This window comes from Orcinus orca, chromosome 15 (assembly GCF_937001465.1).
Source record: "Orcinus orca chromosome 15, mOrcOrc1.1, whole genome shotgun sequence".
NCBI classification, from domain to species: Eukaryota; Metazoa; Chordata; class Mammalia; order Artiodactyla; family Delphinidae; genus Orcinus; species Orcinus orca.
In genome coordinates, this window is record NC_064573.1 from 20,558,990 (window position 1) to 20,577,731 (window position 18,742).

At 37.3% G+C, this 18,742-nt stretch overlaps 1 protein-coding gene across 1 annotated transcript in view; it reads right to left on the bottom strand.

The window, feature by feature from the left end:
• LOC125961282 (netrin receptor DCC-like) overlaps positions 1-18,742 on the bottom strand; it is a 292,487-nt gene that overhangs the window by 32,174 nt on the left and 241,571 nt on the right. The window contains exon 8 of the mRNA XM_049698140.1: positions 821-962. Coding sequence (XP_049554097.1) covers positions 821-962 — 142 coding nt within the window. The remainder of the gene's footprint in view (positions 1-820; positions 963-18,742) is intronic.

Below are 18,742 nucleotides of genomic sequence, written 5' to 3' on the forward strand. Positions count from 1 at the left end.
TGGTTCCAATAGTTAAAGGAAATATATGATTATTAATCTTATAAAATAAAAAAAATATATCTAAGTACTACATGGAAACTGGGTCCAGTTTTCAGAGAGAATTTTGACCCACTATGAGTTCCACCAACATTGCTATGTAAGTGAATTTACTTTTTTATTTACGGAAAGTAGACTTGTTCTCTTTATTACCCAAACTACCCCTCTCTCCATTTTCTAACTTCATTCTCACTCCTGGACTTTGAGGGAACAGGGCTCAAAATGACTTAAACTTGGAACCATTTGACTACACGACTTTTAAATGTTATTAAACAGGGCTTCCCTGGTGGCGCAGTGGTTGAGAGTCCGCCTGCCGATGCAGGGGACACGGGTTCATGCCCCGGTCTGGGAGGATCCCACATGCCGCAGAGCGGCTGGGCCCGTGAGCCATGGCCGCTGAGCCTGCGCTTCCGGAGCCTGTGCTCCGCAACGGGAGAGGCCACAACAGTGAGAGGCCCGTGTACCACAAAAAAAAAAAAAAAAAAGTTATTAAACTTTTAAAAATTATTTGACAACAGAAGTTGTTGAACCAATAATACTAAGAAACTAATATGGATAAAAATTCAATGATATGTTTATTAAGATGATGATCCAGAAGCAAAATATGTAGTGAAAGCATTACAGGGAATATCAAGTTAAAAATGTAGAGGTTATTCTCGTTCAGACCAGCACATGCCATTTAACAGGAAAAAAATGGTTAAGTTGTTTACCAGCAAAAAATATGTTGATGCTGAGGCATTTAATTCATCAAAACCTTCCAAGACCCCACCACGTGAACACTGACCTGTGAACAGGTACCAGAGGTTGTTTGGCTCCAGTGTTTCCACCTCACCCCTGCGGGTTGTCTTTCTGTGTCGAATTTTATAGCCGGTAATAAATCCATTTTGTGTTCCTGGTGGAGGAGGCAGCCAGCTTACTTTGATACTCTGTAAAATAACAGACGTAAATTAAAAGATTGGAGAAAGGAAGGACAACAGGATAGGGTCAAAGAATTGTGACCACCTAGAGGGGTGGGATAGGGAGGGTGGGCGCAAGAGGGAAGAGATATGGGAACATATGTATACGTATAACTGATTCACTTTGTTATAAAGCAGAAACTAACACACCATTGTAAAGCAATTATACTCCAATAAAGATGTAAAAAAAAAAAAAAGAATTGACACAAACATAAGTGCAAATAAGGCAGAGATGCAAGAAGTGTTAGGGATTACCCCTTAGAACCAAATTAAATCCATTCTTACAACTATATGTCTGATTTTGACAAATTTACACAATTCATTTGGTTGATTACATGCATTATCATCTCTCCTTTGTAAATGTCACTAAAATGACAGTAAAATATTCTAAATGGTATAAACCTATAAGGAATAGATTAATAGGACTCTAGTGAATGAGGGAGGTTAACAAATTTTTTGAAGGTGCAAATGAGGAAAAGTGTGACTGAGCCAAAGGAGAGAGATGAAACCTAAGTACCTCCTTAAGAGATATTAATGAAAACAAGGTGATTGGCAGGACCAAATTCAGGGAAGACTAGAAACTGTTACTTCCTAAATACCTTACAAAGCAGGACAGTTATGTTTCTGAGACAGAAGATGGATTGAAAGTCCTATCACATTCTGCAAAACCAGTCTGCTAACACTCCCTGATCTTGGAGTAGCTGGAAGCTTCATTCTCCAGGGATACTGAAACAGAAGCCACAGATTCAGGGACACCAGGCACAGGAGAGAACAGAGATGAGGGCAAGGGTTGTTAAGTCAATGACATAAGACACTCAAGTCTTCTTCCTTCATCTGATACCCAGAGCAATGGCAACCAGGTGTACACTTCCCAGCCAGAATATCAGATAATTGTTCTCTAGACAAAATTTAAAAGAATAAGAGAAAAGAACAGATAGGTTCCTGATCAATCCCCCAACCGTGAGGAGACCACTTTATAACCTCCACTCATGCACTAGAGTTTGCACTTCATAATCACCTTTTTAGTACTGCATTTTTATGTAAACTGGTAATTTAAGACTATCAGACATTGAAAACAAAGCCTTCGCCATAACATACAGAGAGAAAAACACATAAGAGCATAATGGCACTTGAAGGAAACAGCATTAGTGTAAGGATAAAGGATCCAAAGAACTGTCATTAATACCCTAATAATCAAAGAGAAGCTACTGCATCCATAAATAGGATAAAATACAAGAAAAATAAAAGATTTTGAAAAAGCTTATGACATGTATAATTTGGTTGCACAAATTAAATATTCAATAGATAGATTCAAAGATAAATTAATAGACACCTTCCAAAATTCATTGGGGGAAAAAAGGTAATCAAAGGAAATTGGAGAGAAAAGATAAGAAATCAGAGGTTTAGTCCATAATTTTTGACACCCAAATAGTAAGATGAGAGAATGAAGGAACAGGAAAAATAAAAGACAGTAAATTAGAAAAAACAAAACAAATCAAAACAAAAAACAAAAAAATCTTCCTCCCCAATAAAAACTTTGCAGAACTGGAAAACTTGAGAGCCCATTCTGAAAGGGATGATGGAATATCTAACATAATAAATGAAAAGAACCACATTAAAGCATATTATGTGAAACACTAGAGCCTCATGGGGGAAGGACGATCCAAAAGCTTCCAGAATGAAGAAAAAAAAAAAAGAAGAAAAGGGGTACATAAAACATAATCGGGAATAAGAATAACATCAGATTTCTCAAAAACGTTTAATGTTTGAAAACACTTAAACCTAGAATTTCATGCCAAGCCAAATAAATTATGATGTATGAGGAAACTATAACACAAGCATAAGAACATACACTTGCATAACTATAAGTATAGGGGTATTTCAGATATGAGTGGCCTCAAAGATATCCATCTGTGTACCCTTTATCAGGAGGTTAATGATGGTATGCGCAAGGAAAATGAGAGTGCAAACTAAGGAAGAAAAAGATTTGAAATCCAACAGAGATCCAAATCAGAAAGAGAAATACGGAATTCTCGGAAGATAGTGCGGAAAATAGCAATAAGATGTAAGATTGGATTTGACAAGACACCAGACTCAAAAAAGTACATACTGCATAATTCCATTGATATGAGAAATTCAAGAATAGATACAACTAATCTACAGTAATACAAATCAGAAAAGTAGTTGCCTACGGCAACTTCACTGGAGGATTGATTGGATATGGGTACAAAGAGACTTTTTGGGTAATAAAACTGCATCTTAGTTCATGTCTGTCACATGGGTGGATACAATTGTCAAAACACATTGCTATGGGCTGAATTTTGCCCCCTGCCCTCCAAAACCCCAAATTCATATATTGATATCCTAATCCCCAGTACTTCAGAATGTGATTGAGGGCTTTAAAATAGGCAATGAGGGCTTCCCTGGTGGCGCAGTGGTTGAGGGTCCGCCTGCTGATGCAGGGGACACGGGTTCGTGCGCCGGTCCGGGAGGATCCCGAATGCCGCGGCGCGGCTGGGCCCGTGAGCCATGGCCGCTGAGCCTGCGCGTCCGGAGCCTGTGCTCTGCAACGGGAGAGGCCACAGCAGTGAGAGGCCCGCGTACAGCAAAAAAAAAAAAAAAAAAAAAAAAAAAAAAAAAAATATATATATATATATATATATATATATATGAATACTAATACTTTGATGAAATTTTACATTCATTTTTAAAAAATAAACACACAGAGTTGTTCTTTTGAGAACAGTTGAGAAATAAATGACTGTCAGAAAGAGGCTGAACACAATGTCAAGGAATGGACTTCTGAGCTCTTAGCCCACAACCCAAGGCCACTTTGACATTGTTTCAATTATGTGGGTATAGCAGAGGCAGAGCAATGTTCTCCAGGGAGACCGGGTTTTGAAACCCTTCTTCCAGATCTGCTACAAATTAGCTAGCTCTACAAATGATTAAATTTCTGTAAAAGGATTTAAGAAATCATCTAAAGGCACAGTTATTTGCTCAGCATTTTAAAACATTTCAAAGGACATGCCAACTCTAGTCAATTCTCATAATTTGCAGTAGTTATTTTCTGTAAAGGCACTGCAAACACTGAATTTGGGAGTATTGTAATATTGTTCCCAGGGAAAATACAGGTTTAGGTTCTTGTGAGACTTTGGTCACAACATTTTTGTAAACTCATCAATACATCACCTTGTTTCATACATGTTCCTGTTTAAAGGCACCTTACTTAATATCACTGTTGACTCATTAACATTGAACTCATGGCCAACCGTACTATAATGTATGTCTGAATGGACTTTATTTAATATATGTATTTCTCCTTAAGGTACATCACAGTTTTTTTGCACTTAGGAACACGAGACAACGCTTGAGCTCTACACTTGGGAACCATTTTAAACAGCAAAATTGCCAACAGAAAGCAAAGAAAAAACGGGGGGGAGGGCAAAAAATGTGGTATTTTATTTGGGCATTTATTTGACCACAAAAGGGACACTTAGTTACAATATGAGAACTGAAACAAGAAAACAGAGCATCTCCTTGTTCAGCCTCAGCTGCAAACGTGTGCTCCTGGAGACTCAAAGTTTTCACTGTTCCACATGTGCACAAGTCTGCAAATGACTGTAAAGATACTGTGGGTATTGATTTTGGGACACAAATAAATTTTAGCAGGTAGGTGAGTTTGCACATATAGACTCTACAAATAATAAGGATCAAATATAATTATATAATAAACATAGTTTAATAATTTTAGAGGAACTTAGCTAAATAAAATTAATCTGATTATTTAAGTTGTTAGAATATACTTGAAAGAGTATGGCACTACTGGGATCATTTACTTCACCCCCATTGCCCTTTAAATGTGAGAAGCTAAGTACCACTCTTATTAATACTTGTTAATGCTTTTTTTTGCATTTACTCTAGACCTGGAAACGGTCTAGGCACCGCACATATCTATGTGAGCTATGATTTTACCCTCACAGTGACGCAGTGACTTAAGTCTGTCTTTATGCCCTTTGTACAATCATGTCAATGGGGACATAGAATGGTTAAGTAACTTGAAACCATGTGGCAGTAAGTGATAGAGGCTGGACATGAACTGAGATAATTCCAGTTTGAAGCTGGCATACTTTCCTATTTAATGTTGCTTCTCATGGGAGTTCCAAAGGCTGAGAGTCTAATTCATTCAGTTATTATTCATTCAAAATATATTAACTATATCTCTGCTGTGTTGCAAGCACTGTCTTTGGGACTATGGAAACACTCAAATGAATCATGATAGTACATTCATTCTGGCTGAGGAAACAGAGATGTAAACTCATAATGAAAACAAACTGCTAAATGCTAGAATAGATAATCCCAGAAGATACAGTGGAAATATAATAGAGGGAGAGATTAATTCTGTGTCATGTGGTCAAAAAAGATTTGACGAGCCCATCCTTCAAGTGTGAATAGGACTTCAAGGAGGGGATAAATAAGTTATTTAAGACAGAGTAAATATCAAGAGCAAGTTCAAGGTGTCATGACAGTGTAGAGCCTCTTTAAGTAAAGGTCAAGTAATTGCGCAGTGGCTACAGTAAATGGGACACGTAGGACAACGTAATGAAAAGGCAGATGGAAAAAAAAATCAGTATTTTTAGGCCATGCTAAGGAAACACATGGTTAGATCAATGTGCTCATTTAAGAGAGACAAACTAATGAATAAAATAACAATACACTGTACTCGGCACCCAAAGAATGCACAGCCTTAAATATGCATGCACGCACATGCACGCACACATACATACACGTCATCTCCCCCCTCCACACGTGCACATACATGCACATGCGTGGATGTGTTCTTTGCTCTTAAGTGTTTAGACACTAGTAAAGAAAATCAGATTGAATGACTATCTTATATTTATACTCCCCTACACATCTTATTTTTAGTTTTCAATGCTTCACGATAGTCATGGCTGATATTTTCACCATTTTACAATTTTATAAAGGAGGTAACTGAGGCACAGAGTTAAATGAACAGGCACCTTGTATCATCACAGGGCGATTATCAGACGACTGAGTCTACTGTCCTTTTTATTATTTCATACGAAAATAAATAATCATAGACAACTACTTGGAAATTCTGTTCACCTAAATTCTCCTATCAAAATATTCTTTAAACTGAATTTAAGTAATTGGTTGTTTTTTTTTTTTGCGCTACGCGGGCCTCTCACTGTTGTGGCCTCTCCCGTTGTGGAGCACAGGCTCCAGATGCACAGGCTCCAGACGCGCAGGCTCAGCGGCCATGGCTCACGGGCCCAGCCGCTCCGCAGCATGTAGGATCTTCCCAGACCGGAGCACGAACCCATGTCCCCTGCATCAGCAGGCGGACTCTCAACCACTGCGCCACCAGGGAAGCCCAAGTAATTAGTTTTTAATACATCCAATAGGCCTTCCCACTAGTAGCCCTTGACAAATCAAGAAGGGTCATTTTCTAAGGACTACAGTCTTGTTTTTTTGAAGACAAATTTAAATTTAAACAGAAAATTTTAAGAAAAATGAAGGTCTTAGACCAAGAGGCAAAACCTTATGAGTTAGTGCTTTGCTGTAACTTTGCTGAGTGACCTCTCATGTCTTATAAATGGCCTCAATCTCAATGCACATATTGAAAATGGGAGAATAATTGTGCTTAGTATTTCTACCAAATGATTGTAAATCACTTGATAAGCCTGGAGATTTTAAATGTATTAATGATTACATGAATACTTAGTTTTTGACAGATAATAATTTTTCTTTATCATATATGAGGACTTCCAGTGATTGCATCAATTATTCCCACATGACCAATACCTTAATATCAATGCCTGGCAGCAATAAATGAATAGAATCAGGTATATGCTCTGCATGCCTGGAGGTAAACCCCTCAATGGTTATTATTCATCTTTGGAAGTAATTTCATCATTTTTATTCATCTTCGTATGTGGGTAGCAGCTAAATTTATTAGCATCTTTTATGCTTTCTCATTGATTTCAAGCAATCAGAAGCAGATTGCAAAGATCAAATAGGTTCTGTGCAGGTTCTTCTGCAGATGATATGGCGGGATGTCCCAAATTATATTGTACTTTGAAATTAAATGAAAGTGTTCAGTAACTTTTTCTTATTCAGTGGTATAATGTATCTTATCTTCTCTATGAAACTTAGATTGTCAGTGCTCAGTGGCTCAGATTCTATTGCCCATCCCCTCACCAAGCCACCTAAAGCTGTCACAACCTAGTCTTCATGGGCAAGCCTGGTAATGATTTTTATTAAAAGTACTTAACACGTGTCCTTGACTTTTGAAAAATCAATTCTAGTAGCTGGACTTGACTTTTGGCCCTTTCATTACTTGAGAGCGAGAAAGTAATCCTTTTCCAGTGTTGCAGTGTTTTATCTTGAATCAAGGATTAATTTCTTTTTTTTTTTTCAGATTTGGCAGAAAACAAGAACTGCAAAACTTAACGTCTCCAAATCCCTCCATCCCCTCTTTGGTTACCACAAAAATGAGTTTGTTTAAAAATAAGCATGGTGGAGAGCAGTTAGGTTTATTGACAAAGGATCTCGTTGGCCATTATTTCCTAACTGTCTGAGATAACCCTATCCAATTTGGTGATGTGGTATCATCCTTCTCATGGGCTACATTAATCCACTCCTTAATTCTTCCTTCACTCTAGATGTGCATAAATAGTAACTAAGAAAACCGAAGAAAACATTAATAAGCTCACTACCCCACCCTCACTTTTATTTTCAGAAGCCACGTTTCATAAACTTCAGTTTTCAGTTCCACATATCACATTACACACTTACATCTTGCCTTATTCTCTCTAGGGTGAATTGCAGGGGAAGACCAGCCCCTCTTAAAACATTCAGTTACCATAGTAGAGAGTCTTTTTTAAATTTTTTTCCCCCAATTGAGTAATTATTTATTGAGGATCTGCTTAGTGGGTGAACAACAAAAAGACACATTGTAAACCAAAGTTAATACAAGATTTCAGTCATCAAATGCCTATTTCATGAAGGACACTGTACAGGGGTGGGTATACAGTGATGGATAAGACAAACTGACAATTCTTGAGAAGCCCAGTCTGATGAAGATTGGACAAGGAGTCTGGCCTCAAGGTGGGCCTGGCTAAGAGCACAGACGGATCAAGAGCTCTATTTCTTGGAAATGCGTGTGATACACCAAGGATGATAAAAAGGCCACAAAGCAAGAATTTCTGCTGAGACTTTGAAAGGTCTAAGTGACAAGTTTGGAATAAGGCCTTAATCACCAGGATACAGTCTAGATTTGAGCTGATAATGAATATCTTTTAGAGTTTTGAGAAGAGGAGTCATATTGATTGAGGACATATATTTTGACACCATACAATCACTAAGCAGCTGATAATGCATTATAATTTTTGAGAGTAAAGTACCATTACTCTTGTTTTACATAAGAGATTAAGAAGCCTGCCTAAGGTCTTATAAGTAAAGCGTGACGAAGCCAGGATTTGAACTCCGTTCTATATTAAATCCAAACCCAGAGCTTTTGAGCATTATATTGGAGTGCCTTCAGCAAAGCTGTGGTCTCAGAATCTCCTGGCAGTCTACCATCTACCTTTTTAATAGATTTAATGCCCTGGGAGAAAGCCTTTTTCTTTTCCCCAGCGGTTTTATCTAGATAGCATTCCCATAGAAGGGAATTGGAGGGCACCTTTTGAAAGAAGATCCTTGCAGCAAATAAGAACACCTTGGTTGAAACACAGCAGAAATCTAAGGATCCTGACACTTAACTGAAAGTCAGTTTTAGACTCTGCCCCTTATTTCTCTTCTGTATTTATGGGAACTTGTTGAATCTCATGTGAACTTCCTTGAAGAATGAAATATGCTTTCAGTACTCATGAGGCTCTACAGATTTTATTAAAAAGAGCCCATCAGGGGCTTCCCTGGTGGCACAGTGGTTGAGAGTCTGCCTGCCGATGCAGGGGACACGGGTTCGTGCCCCGGTCTGGGAGGATCCCACATGCCGCGGAGCGGCTGGGCCCGTGAGCCATGGCCGCTGAGCCTGCGCATCCGGAGCCTGTGCTCTGCAACGGGAGAGGCCACAACAGTGAGAGGCCCGCGTACCACACACACACACACACACACACACACACACACAAAATAAATAAATAAATAAATAAATAAATAAAAAGAGCCCATCAGCACTTCTAAAAAACCTGTTTTCATTGTGTCCCCCACGCATCCCCTTATTTACATTCCCTCTGCCACTGCCCTAATTCAGAACATAATTTACCATCGCCCAGAATACAGCCATAGCTAAGTAATTGATCCTCATGCCTCCAGTGTCACACTGCTCACACCCATGTCAGTCACCTTCCTTATCAGTGAATGAGCCATTAAAGCCCTCTGAGCCCAAGTTTTCTCATACGCATTATGAACTAATAACAGGGCCAACCTCAAAGGCTCGTGGTACAGATTATGAAAGTCAGTGTGAACATGCTTAGAAGTTCCATCAGAGTGCTGGTGCACAATAATCATGCAGTAAATTGTAAATATCAGTACTTTAAGGGAGGAAAGAGGAAAAGAAAAAGAGAGGGCAAGAAAGCAGGAGATTTAGAGATAAAGAAGCAGAGAATAAAGAAAGGCAAAAGGAAACAAGGGTAGGAAGGAGAATCAAGAAATGCCATGTACAGTAACAATGTTTAGAATGTGGACTACTTATTTGTCTGCTGATTCAACAATTTTTCTTCTGGAAATCAAAAGGGGCACTGAGAGTGATAAATTACCTAGCAACACTTTTTAAACTCCTTTTCTTCCATGAATATTTATTGAGAAATTTACTCTGTAAAATATTAGTCAAATTTCTTTTTGTAGCCAATAGAACCTTTAGGTGTGGGTGGTAGAGACCTTGGAAAAGGGTGGAGACTAAAGGAAGGCAGAAAAGTGAAGAGAAGCAACATCTATTTTTGGAGGTAGACTTGACAGCACTTGGTGATTTATTGACTGTCAAGTGTAAAGGAGGAAAAGTCATCAAGAATGACTCCTAGGTTTCTGGCATAAGCAACTTGGTAGATGATAATGCATTTACTGTGATAAAGTTGTCTGAAAAATAATCTACTTTCAAAAAGAGTTCACTGGACCTGCTGGTACCATCAATAATGACAATTCACTGAGGATGTAGAAACAAAGGCTACCCATATTGATAATATTCTAGATAATATTGCGAAAGGCATTTTTCTAATTTTATTGTTTAGAGTAAATCACATCTTAATAATATCAAAATTATATAATAACATTTAATATTTAACCTTTGATATGTACCCAAATACTTGGTGAATATTTCAATCAATGCTGAAAATGTCTAATTGAGTTTCAAACTGGAATAGAAATTAATTAATAAAACAGTATTTTAAGCTCTATTATGTACATAATTGTGTGAACAATTTCCACAAAAAGTTTTGCTTTTTTTTTGTAAACCTATATACTTGATGGCTCTAACCAAGTATGGATTTGATAAAATGTCAACAAGGTATTATAAAGGTGTATAAATTTTTTTTCCTGCAGTTATATACTGTTCTTGCAGATCTGACATGTTTTTACTTTACTATCATAAAAACTCCGTCTCTTGTGATAAGCAAAGTCAGAAATTTGGGTAGCATACTATAATTGACATTCTTGAGTTCATGTAGGCAACTGTTATCCAAAATGACCTAAAGCCATTAAGAAAATACTTTGTGTGACACATTTCCAGAGTGAAGTCTGCCAGTACCACATAAAGTTTAAGTTTAATATCTGTGCAATAATAAAAGTCTGGTTATATACAAATTGAGTACTACTTGATTTTAAGTAAAATTTTATGAACATGTCTTAAATTCAGGTAAGAACATTGCTTTGTTTTATTGAAAAAGGAAAGCTAACCTGTTGTGATCTTATATAATGATGCTGAAATAATACAAACACTTTTTCATCAATAGGTTTATTTAGTTGTAAAATAGTCTACCCTTTATCTCTGCCCTGGTGGCCTCTACTCCTCACAGCTAGTGCCAGTGGGACTGCTATCTTGAAATTAAGCTCTACTTGAACTACTTTGGAAAGTTCCTGTCCCTGATTATGTAATATGCTAAGCCACACTGGGACACATTTCTCAGGTTGCTCAACTTCAAATAAAATACTGCAAATTCACTTTGACTTGGGTCCCAGCTTTAGTAACCAGGTTTCTCTGGTGGGGATGTTGCCATGCTTTTTTGTGAATGTTCCTTTGCCTTGTTAATCTGCTTGGTTCATCCAAGACCTCCAAGGCATCCTAGACTGAGTCCTCCAGCGGAGAGTGTCTCCTTTGTGAATCTGTCAGAGGTTGGCGGACTTTCCTGACAATGTTTACTTGCCTCTCTGAATCTAGGCATGTTATCTGCTTTCATACTCTCAACTGCCCAAACCCACTGGCCTTGTGATTCACCCCCTGAAGTGCGTCATCAGCCATTTCTGACACCACCCATCAGGGACAACTGTCATCTACCTTTCTGTTTCTCTGGATACTGTGACCAGTCTTCCTGAAGGAACATCCCTAATCACCTTACTTACTCCTGTTTAGGGACACAACCCTCCTGACACTGGCCCTTAATGCCATACCCATTCATCCCACAGACCTGTCTTCTTCAGGGGTATATAATGGGCACATTCACAAACTATGAGAAAGGTCATCTGGAAAATGCTCCATTTCGTATAAGTTCCATTTTTATATTTCTTAGCTAAGGTAAACTGGGCTATATTTAAATTGACGCTGGGAAACTGACATGCCACCACTTTACTCCTTTCATCAAATTCTGAGAGCTCAACTTTCACAAGCCCAAGGAAAAAAGGGGAAGCTTATGACTTACTTAACCTACTTCATTTTAGAAGCACAGGGGCCTTGAACCAGTAAATTAAGGTCAAATATGTTTCCAAATCTTCACTGTGAGATCCCCAATCCATCACTGTCTAAGGAGACAAAGGGTAGCCCATGTATACTGATAATGTAGCAGTCTGGTAGGCTAGTATTTTTCATACTTGCAAAGTAGCTTTTAAAAAATATTTCTTCAGTTATTTAAATAGGAGGCTTAGAGTTCTATTAGAAGAGTGGACAATAGCTTACAGTGGCCTGGAGAGTTTTTTTGAGAGGTGTGGCTAGTTCAACACTGGTCCCAAACTTGCATGCCCGTTCTGTACAATAAACACTGGTCCTCTCTTTAAGACTTGACTCCAAATGTTAAATAAAGCTCAAATATCAGGCACAGGTACATGGTTTTTTTGTTTTTGTTTTGTTTTTTTGTGGTACGCGGGCCTCTCACTGTTGCGGCCTCTCCCGTTGCGGAGCACAGGCTCCGGACGCGCAGGCTCAGCGGCCACGGCTCACGGGCCCAGCCGCTCCGCGGCATGTGGGATCCTCCCGCATCGGGGCACGAACCCGCGTCCCCTGAATCGGCAGGCGGACTCTCAACCACTGCGCCACCAGGGAAGCCCAGGCACAGGTACATGGAACTAACTATACTGGGATCTCCTTAACTCATAGCTAGTGCTTAGAAAATCTTATTTGATGTTCTGTCTAGCATGTAGTTTTGAATTGCTGTTTAGAGAAAGAGAGAATAGTGTTCTTCAAATAAAAGATATTCAAGAAATATTACAAGATGGATGATAGGAAGTATCCTGTTCCACCCTCAGCTTTTCACTAATTTGCTAAGTGACATTAGGAGTTGTTACCTCACTGCACCAATTGATATCAGAGGACCTTCCCCATCTACCACCTAGTTATTGAGAGGTGATCAATGAGAAAGGGCTTAGAAACTTGAAAACACTGCAAAATTCAAAGTTTTACTCTTATTTAAAATTTTTAAGTTTATAATTATACTTATTACTAGCAATAGTAGTGGTAGAATGTACACCTGTTTTGGATTACACAAAAGGGCATTGAAAACTGAGCAATTTTTTAAAGAATTGACTCATCAGGTCACTTTGGACAAACATGATTAGGTATTGAAGACATAAAAACAAATAAATGAATGAATGGTTCTCAATGAGTCTGAGTTATCTCCAAAAGCACTTCAACTGATCACAGCAACTAGATTACATTTCCCTGGGAAACAACTTTCTTTGCCACTCAGAAACCATTCAGTGGTGAAAAGGTGATTGCTTTATGTTGATTTTACCATATTCTGATGAGTGGCCCAGAGAAAAAGTGCTTTCTCCATTGATTACCAAACCCTTGTTGGAGTTGATTCTCAGGTATGTAACTATGTATGGTCTCAATTTCTGAAAGCAAAATAAAGAAAAAATCAATCGTTCCTGTAGGTCAAGGCTTTCTTGGCCAACTGAATAAAATTAACCAAATACTCCTAAACCAACCAACAAATCACCCACAAATGTAAGAGAGAGTCCAGCCTAAAGAAAAAGAAGAGGAAAAAAAAAAGAGGTAGAATTGCTGTGTATCTAGCATCTTCTTTTTGTGAACTCCTGAATTTAAAATAGCATTTTTTTCATGTGATAATTTGCTATGTATACCCTAGTAGCCAGGCCTATTCTCTTAGGTCCTAGAAACTGGGAATGTAATTTCTAGGCAGTATTCACATCTCAACAAAATTCCATTACAAGAAAGCAATTTGATTGTTCCCTAGAGTTCATGATAAAGCGATCTTACAAGTAATACATTTCAAAATTTGTCAGTATCAATAGTCTTTATTCTCCAGTCCTAAGTCATTCCCTGGAAGTGAGCTGGATGTTTAGGGAGGCTCATTAACTCTTTCATATCGCTAAATCCTTTCTCACACTATTCATGTCTACTCAATAGAGCTACTAAAAGCAATAAAATAGCCTTGATGCAGGAACTAGAGTTCTGAAAGCCAGAACACAAATACATCAGGGGAGTTATCTGCAAAAGTATACCCTTGAAAGGCACAAGAAAATAGACCAATATATAACTTAAGGCAGAAAATACAGTGCTCACTTATTTCCCATTCCTTGTTTGTTTTAGAATATAGAAACCAGGATACTATTTGAGCAGTAAGTTGAATGAGGTAACTTCAGGATAATTGATTTCACCAGATATTTAAGCACCCTGAGGCAAAGAGATAAGAATTTAAGTACTGATTTGAGCCTTATGAAAATTCTTTCACGTCTGAGATAAAGTGCATTTATCAAGAATCACCAGTAGGAATTCAGGGTATTGCAATAATGCACTCATGCTAAAATGATCAGCATATACTAACTTGGTCTGGAAATAATGAAACTTAGTTTAAATGTTATACATTGCTCAATAAAAGAATAAAAACCATAATTTTTACAACACCATGATTTTTAGAGTAATAAAACCAGAACCTTTAAAATTCTTGTCACAAAAACAATCTCCATCTAATGTATGATGGAAGAAATATGATTGCAAATCAGTCTCACCCTGTATAGAACAAGCCTTTTTTGCTTTTACACATATCAAAGTTTAGACATGTCCAATATTTAGGGATAAACAGCTGAGTCTATATTAAATAAGGGAATAAAACCTTAGTATGAAACATTTTTTTTAAAATGCAGATGCAGCTATTTAACAGAGGCATATCTTCAAGCACACTGTCAAATTAGGCCCTAAGTAATTAATCTCTGAAACCAGCAGGCTTTCAATCTCAGAGCAGTCATCTCAGAGACATGACTTACCATGTAATTACATGGGACATTACAATGTACTTATGAGGTCATTTGTTACAATGTACAGTAATTACAGAGTACTTACATAGCTATTTATGTCTTATAAAATGAAGTGAGACTAAATATTTTAATTGTGTTGGAGAAATAAGGGAAAATATTTGAGTTCCACATGTCAGGTGAGATTATAGGTCAGATTCACGTAACTCGCATTAACAGCTGGTTGTCTCCAGAATCACAGGTGTTCTGTGGTGCTTTCTTATTGGGAATGAAGGTTTGAGAAATATTCCTGAAGTAAGTGGAACTGTTCTGATGAACAGCTGAAGTAAGTGGAACTGATGAAGTAAGTGGAACTGTTCTCAATTGCAGTCTTCAGGTAATACCAGAAGACAGGTCAATAATACAATTTGCTATTTACAGTTTACACCCAAACCATTAATGTCCAGGTGTCAATAGAGTTGCCAGACTAAAAACAATGAAATACACAATGTTTTCATAAATGACACACCACACCACTAGATAGAATAATAGCAGTCCTTATGTTTTTCACTTCTGTTACTTTCAATAAATAATAGTATTTGCTTGGATTTTCAGAGCCCTTCTTCTCAAATACATAGCCTACACCATTCTCACTTTTTAAAAAAGAGAACTCTTTAAGGTAAAATTTCCAAGTTGTGTTTTTTCCAAGTTTCTTTTCCTTATCTCATTCTGTACTTGAAAATTCTTAGGTAGCCTAACGGGTGAATTATGGCAGCAGAAAAAAGAGGTTTCTGTGCTTGTTACATCTGAAACATCACTGATATATGAATAATGAGGAGCGCTGATTTAAAAAATTAAAATTAAAAATATTTTTGGATTGTTAATGATCTATTCTCTTTGGATTAATGCCTAAAGTAAATCTTACTATTATTTACATACATTATTATATCAATTTATTCATTAAACATCCTGATTGGCTGCTGTGTTCCAGGCCTGGTGCACAAGGGCATATGCGCCTAAAACATTTTCCTTGAAGAGCATGGTCCTTTCCAGAGATAGATTCTATGATGATGTTGATAGATTGGCCTTACTAAATCTACTAAGCTAAACAGACATACCATACTATGGTCTCTCTTTCAGAAAATAAATTATGGCTTTATATTTAGAGTTTATGCCTTAAAATTAGAATGGTCATTATCTGATGGATCATGACATCATCTTACCCAGACTTCGCTTACTCTGGCTAAGCTGCCTCCCATTCACGTGATTCAATGATTGGAAACTACGAGATAATGTTTTGTTATGATGGTACAGACAGAATTCTCCTTTCTACGCTTTAGACTGTTTTGAGAATTTCAACAATCATTTTTCCAAAGGAATAAATGTCAACTCTTTTTTGTCATGTAGATATTCTAACCACCAAATTGCTATAAATATGTGAGCTAATTAATTACTGTGAAGGCTGATCAGCAGGTTGACAGTGCTATTGACCACAGCCTCCTGACAAAACAGGGATTCTATCAGTGTTTAATGACTGCTACATTCCTATATAAGGGTCCCCAAATTTGCCAAATTCGGATACTCAGGACCCACAGAACCATCTGCAGAATGTTTCCTGTTAATATGCAAATAAACCAATTAAAATGCACTGACTCATTCTACAGCCAGTCAGGTCTATTCTGATCTACTGCATCAATTTTATTTATACATGCAGAAAGAGCAGGTCCATTTTCCACTAAAGTTCAGAGAAGCTACTCAGAGAGTTGTTGAGAACATAGTCTCAATAACTCATTCCAATTTAAGACCAGTAAGAGGTAGTTTACTTTTGAAAAAAATTATGGGTAACTGTCAATACTTCAATCAGTATTTCAATTAGATATGCAATCATTATGTGTATAATTGATTAACAATTAACAGCACCTGTAGCTGGCTATAATTTTAAGTACTCATTACATTATGGCTGATTAGTTAAAATGATGTCTGCATGAGTACTACTGGATTATAAAGAAAATGATAAAACAATTCCAGAATAATTAGTCTATTAGAATTGGGATTAAGACAAATTCAATAAAATATTTCTAAAAATTTTTTACTTTAAACAATGTTAATGGATTTTCCTTAACCTATACAACATGGAGAGAAGCTGACCAATGATCATTTCAATGTAAGTAATCTACCATTTTCCTGGAAGATGAGGAAGTAGTTCAGAATAAGCCATTGTCCATCAGAACAATAGGCATGAGAAAGGAGATCCTAGGTAACAATACAGCCCCATTTCTAATCTGCTTTATAAATATGCATGTTTTAGAAATGGAAAGGTTTTTTGATCTTTTATTACAAATATGTCAGTCTAGTAAATAGACATTCTCATAAGAGATATTAAGCTCTCTTTTTTAGGCACAATGTGAACCTGAAAAATGGTTTCACACACAGTTTTGTAAAAGAGAGAAAATTAGTCTTTAACTACAATACCTTAAAACTAGGCCATAGTAGCAAAACATTCTGGTGTGCAAACTACTATGTGTTTTAATTTTGGCATTCCGAGAAGTTTGTAGTAAATTAGGTACTAGTATTAGAACCAATAATTCTTCCAAATTAAAAAATATATATTCTGCACAGTTTCATATATTACAACAAATTTTTTTGAGGATTTAGGACCTCACACAATTGATTGAGGCATGAGATAAAGTAACTTTTTTACAATGATTTTTGGTATAAATGAAATATTATACAAATGACTGATATTTACTTCTGTTTGAAACTCTTCATTATAAAAATATTCAAACAAATACATATACAGAATAGTATAAGACACCACTTCACAATCACCAGGATAGCTATGATCAAAAGACAATAACAACAGGGCTTCCCTGGTGGCGCAGTGGTTGAGAGTCTGCCTGCCAATGCAGGGGACACGGGTTTGTGCCCCGGTCCGGGAAGATCCCACATGCCATGGAGCGGCTAGGCCCGTGAGCCATGGCCGCTGAGTCTGCACGTCCGGAGCCTGGGCTCCGCAATGGGAGAGGCCACAACAGTGAGAGGCCCGCACAAAGCAAAAAAACCCACAAAAGAACAAAACAAAAAAAAGACAATAACAACACTGTAAGGATGTGGAGGAATTAGAACCTTCATACACTGCTGGGAAGAACGTAAACTGGTGCAGCTGCTTTGAAAAATAATCTATCAATGCCTCAAAAGACTAAAAATAGAATTAAATATGACCCAGCGATTTCTTCCTAGGCATTCTCAAAGAGAACCGAACACATACATTCACACAAAAACTTATATACAAATGTTCATAACAGCATTATTCATAATAGTGAAAGACAGTGGAAACAACTCAAATGCCCACCATCTGATGAATGGATAAATAAAATGTGGCATGTCCATACAATGGAATATTATTTGACCATGAAAAGAAATGAAGTACTGATACATGCCATACCATGGATGAATATTGAAAATATTATGCTAATTGAAAGAAGTCACACTTGAAAGATGACACAGTGTATCGCTCCATTTATGCAAAATATGCAGAACAGGGAAACTGTAGAGACAGAAAGCAGACTAAAGATTCTTTTTGGCTGATGGAGGGACAACGTAAGAGGAAAATGAGGGGTAATGGCTAAAGTATACAGATTTTTTTTTAGGGGAGATAAAATAATACAATTAATTGTGGTGATGGCTTCAACTTTATTTTTTTAATTTTTAAATTTAATTTTATTAATTTTTTTATACAGCACGTTCTTATTAGTCATCAATTTTATACACAAGAGTGTATACCTGTCAATCCCAATCGCCCAATTCATCACACCACCCTCCCCACCCCACCGCAGCTTTCCCCCTTGGTGTCCATATGTTTGTTCTCTACAGCTGTGTCTCAACTTCTGCCCTGCAAACCGGTTCATCTGAACCATTTTTTTAGGTTCCACATACATGCGTTAATATACGATATTTGTTTTTCTCTTTCTGACTTACTTCACTCTGTATGACAGTCTCTAGATCCATCCACATCTCAACAAATGACCCAATTTCGTTCCTTTTTATGGCTGAGTAATATTCCATTGTATATATGAACCACATCTTCTTTATCCATTTGTCTGTCGATG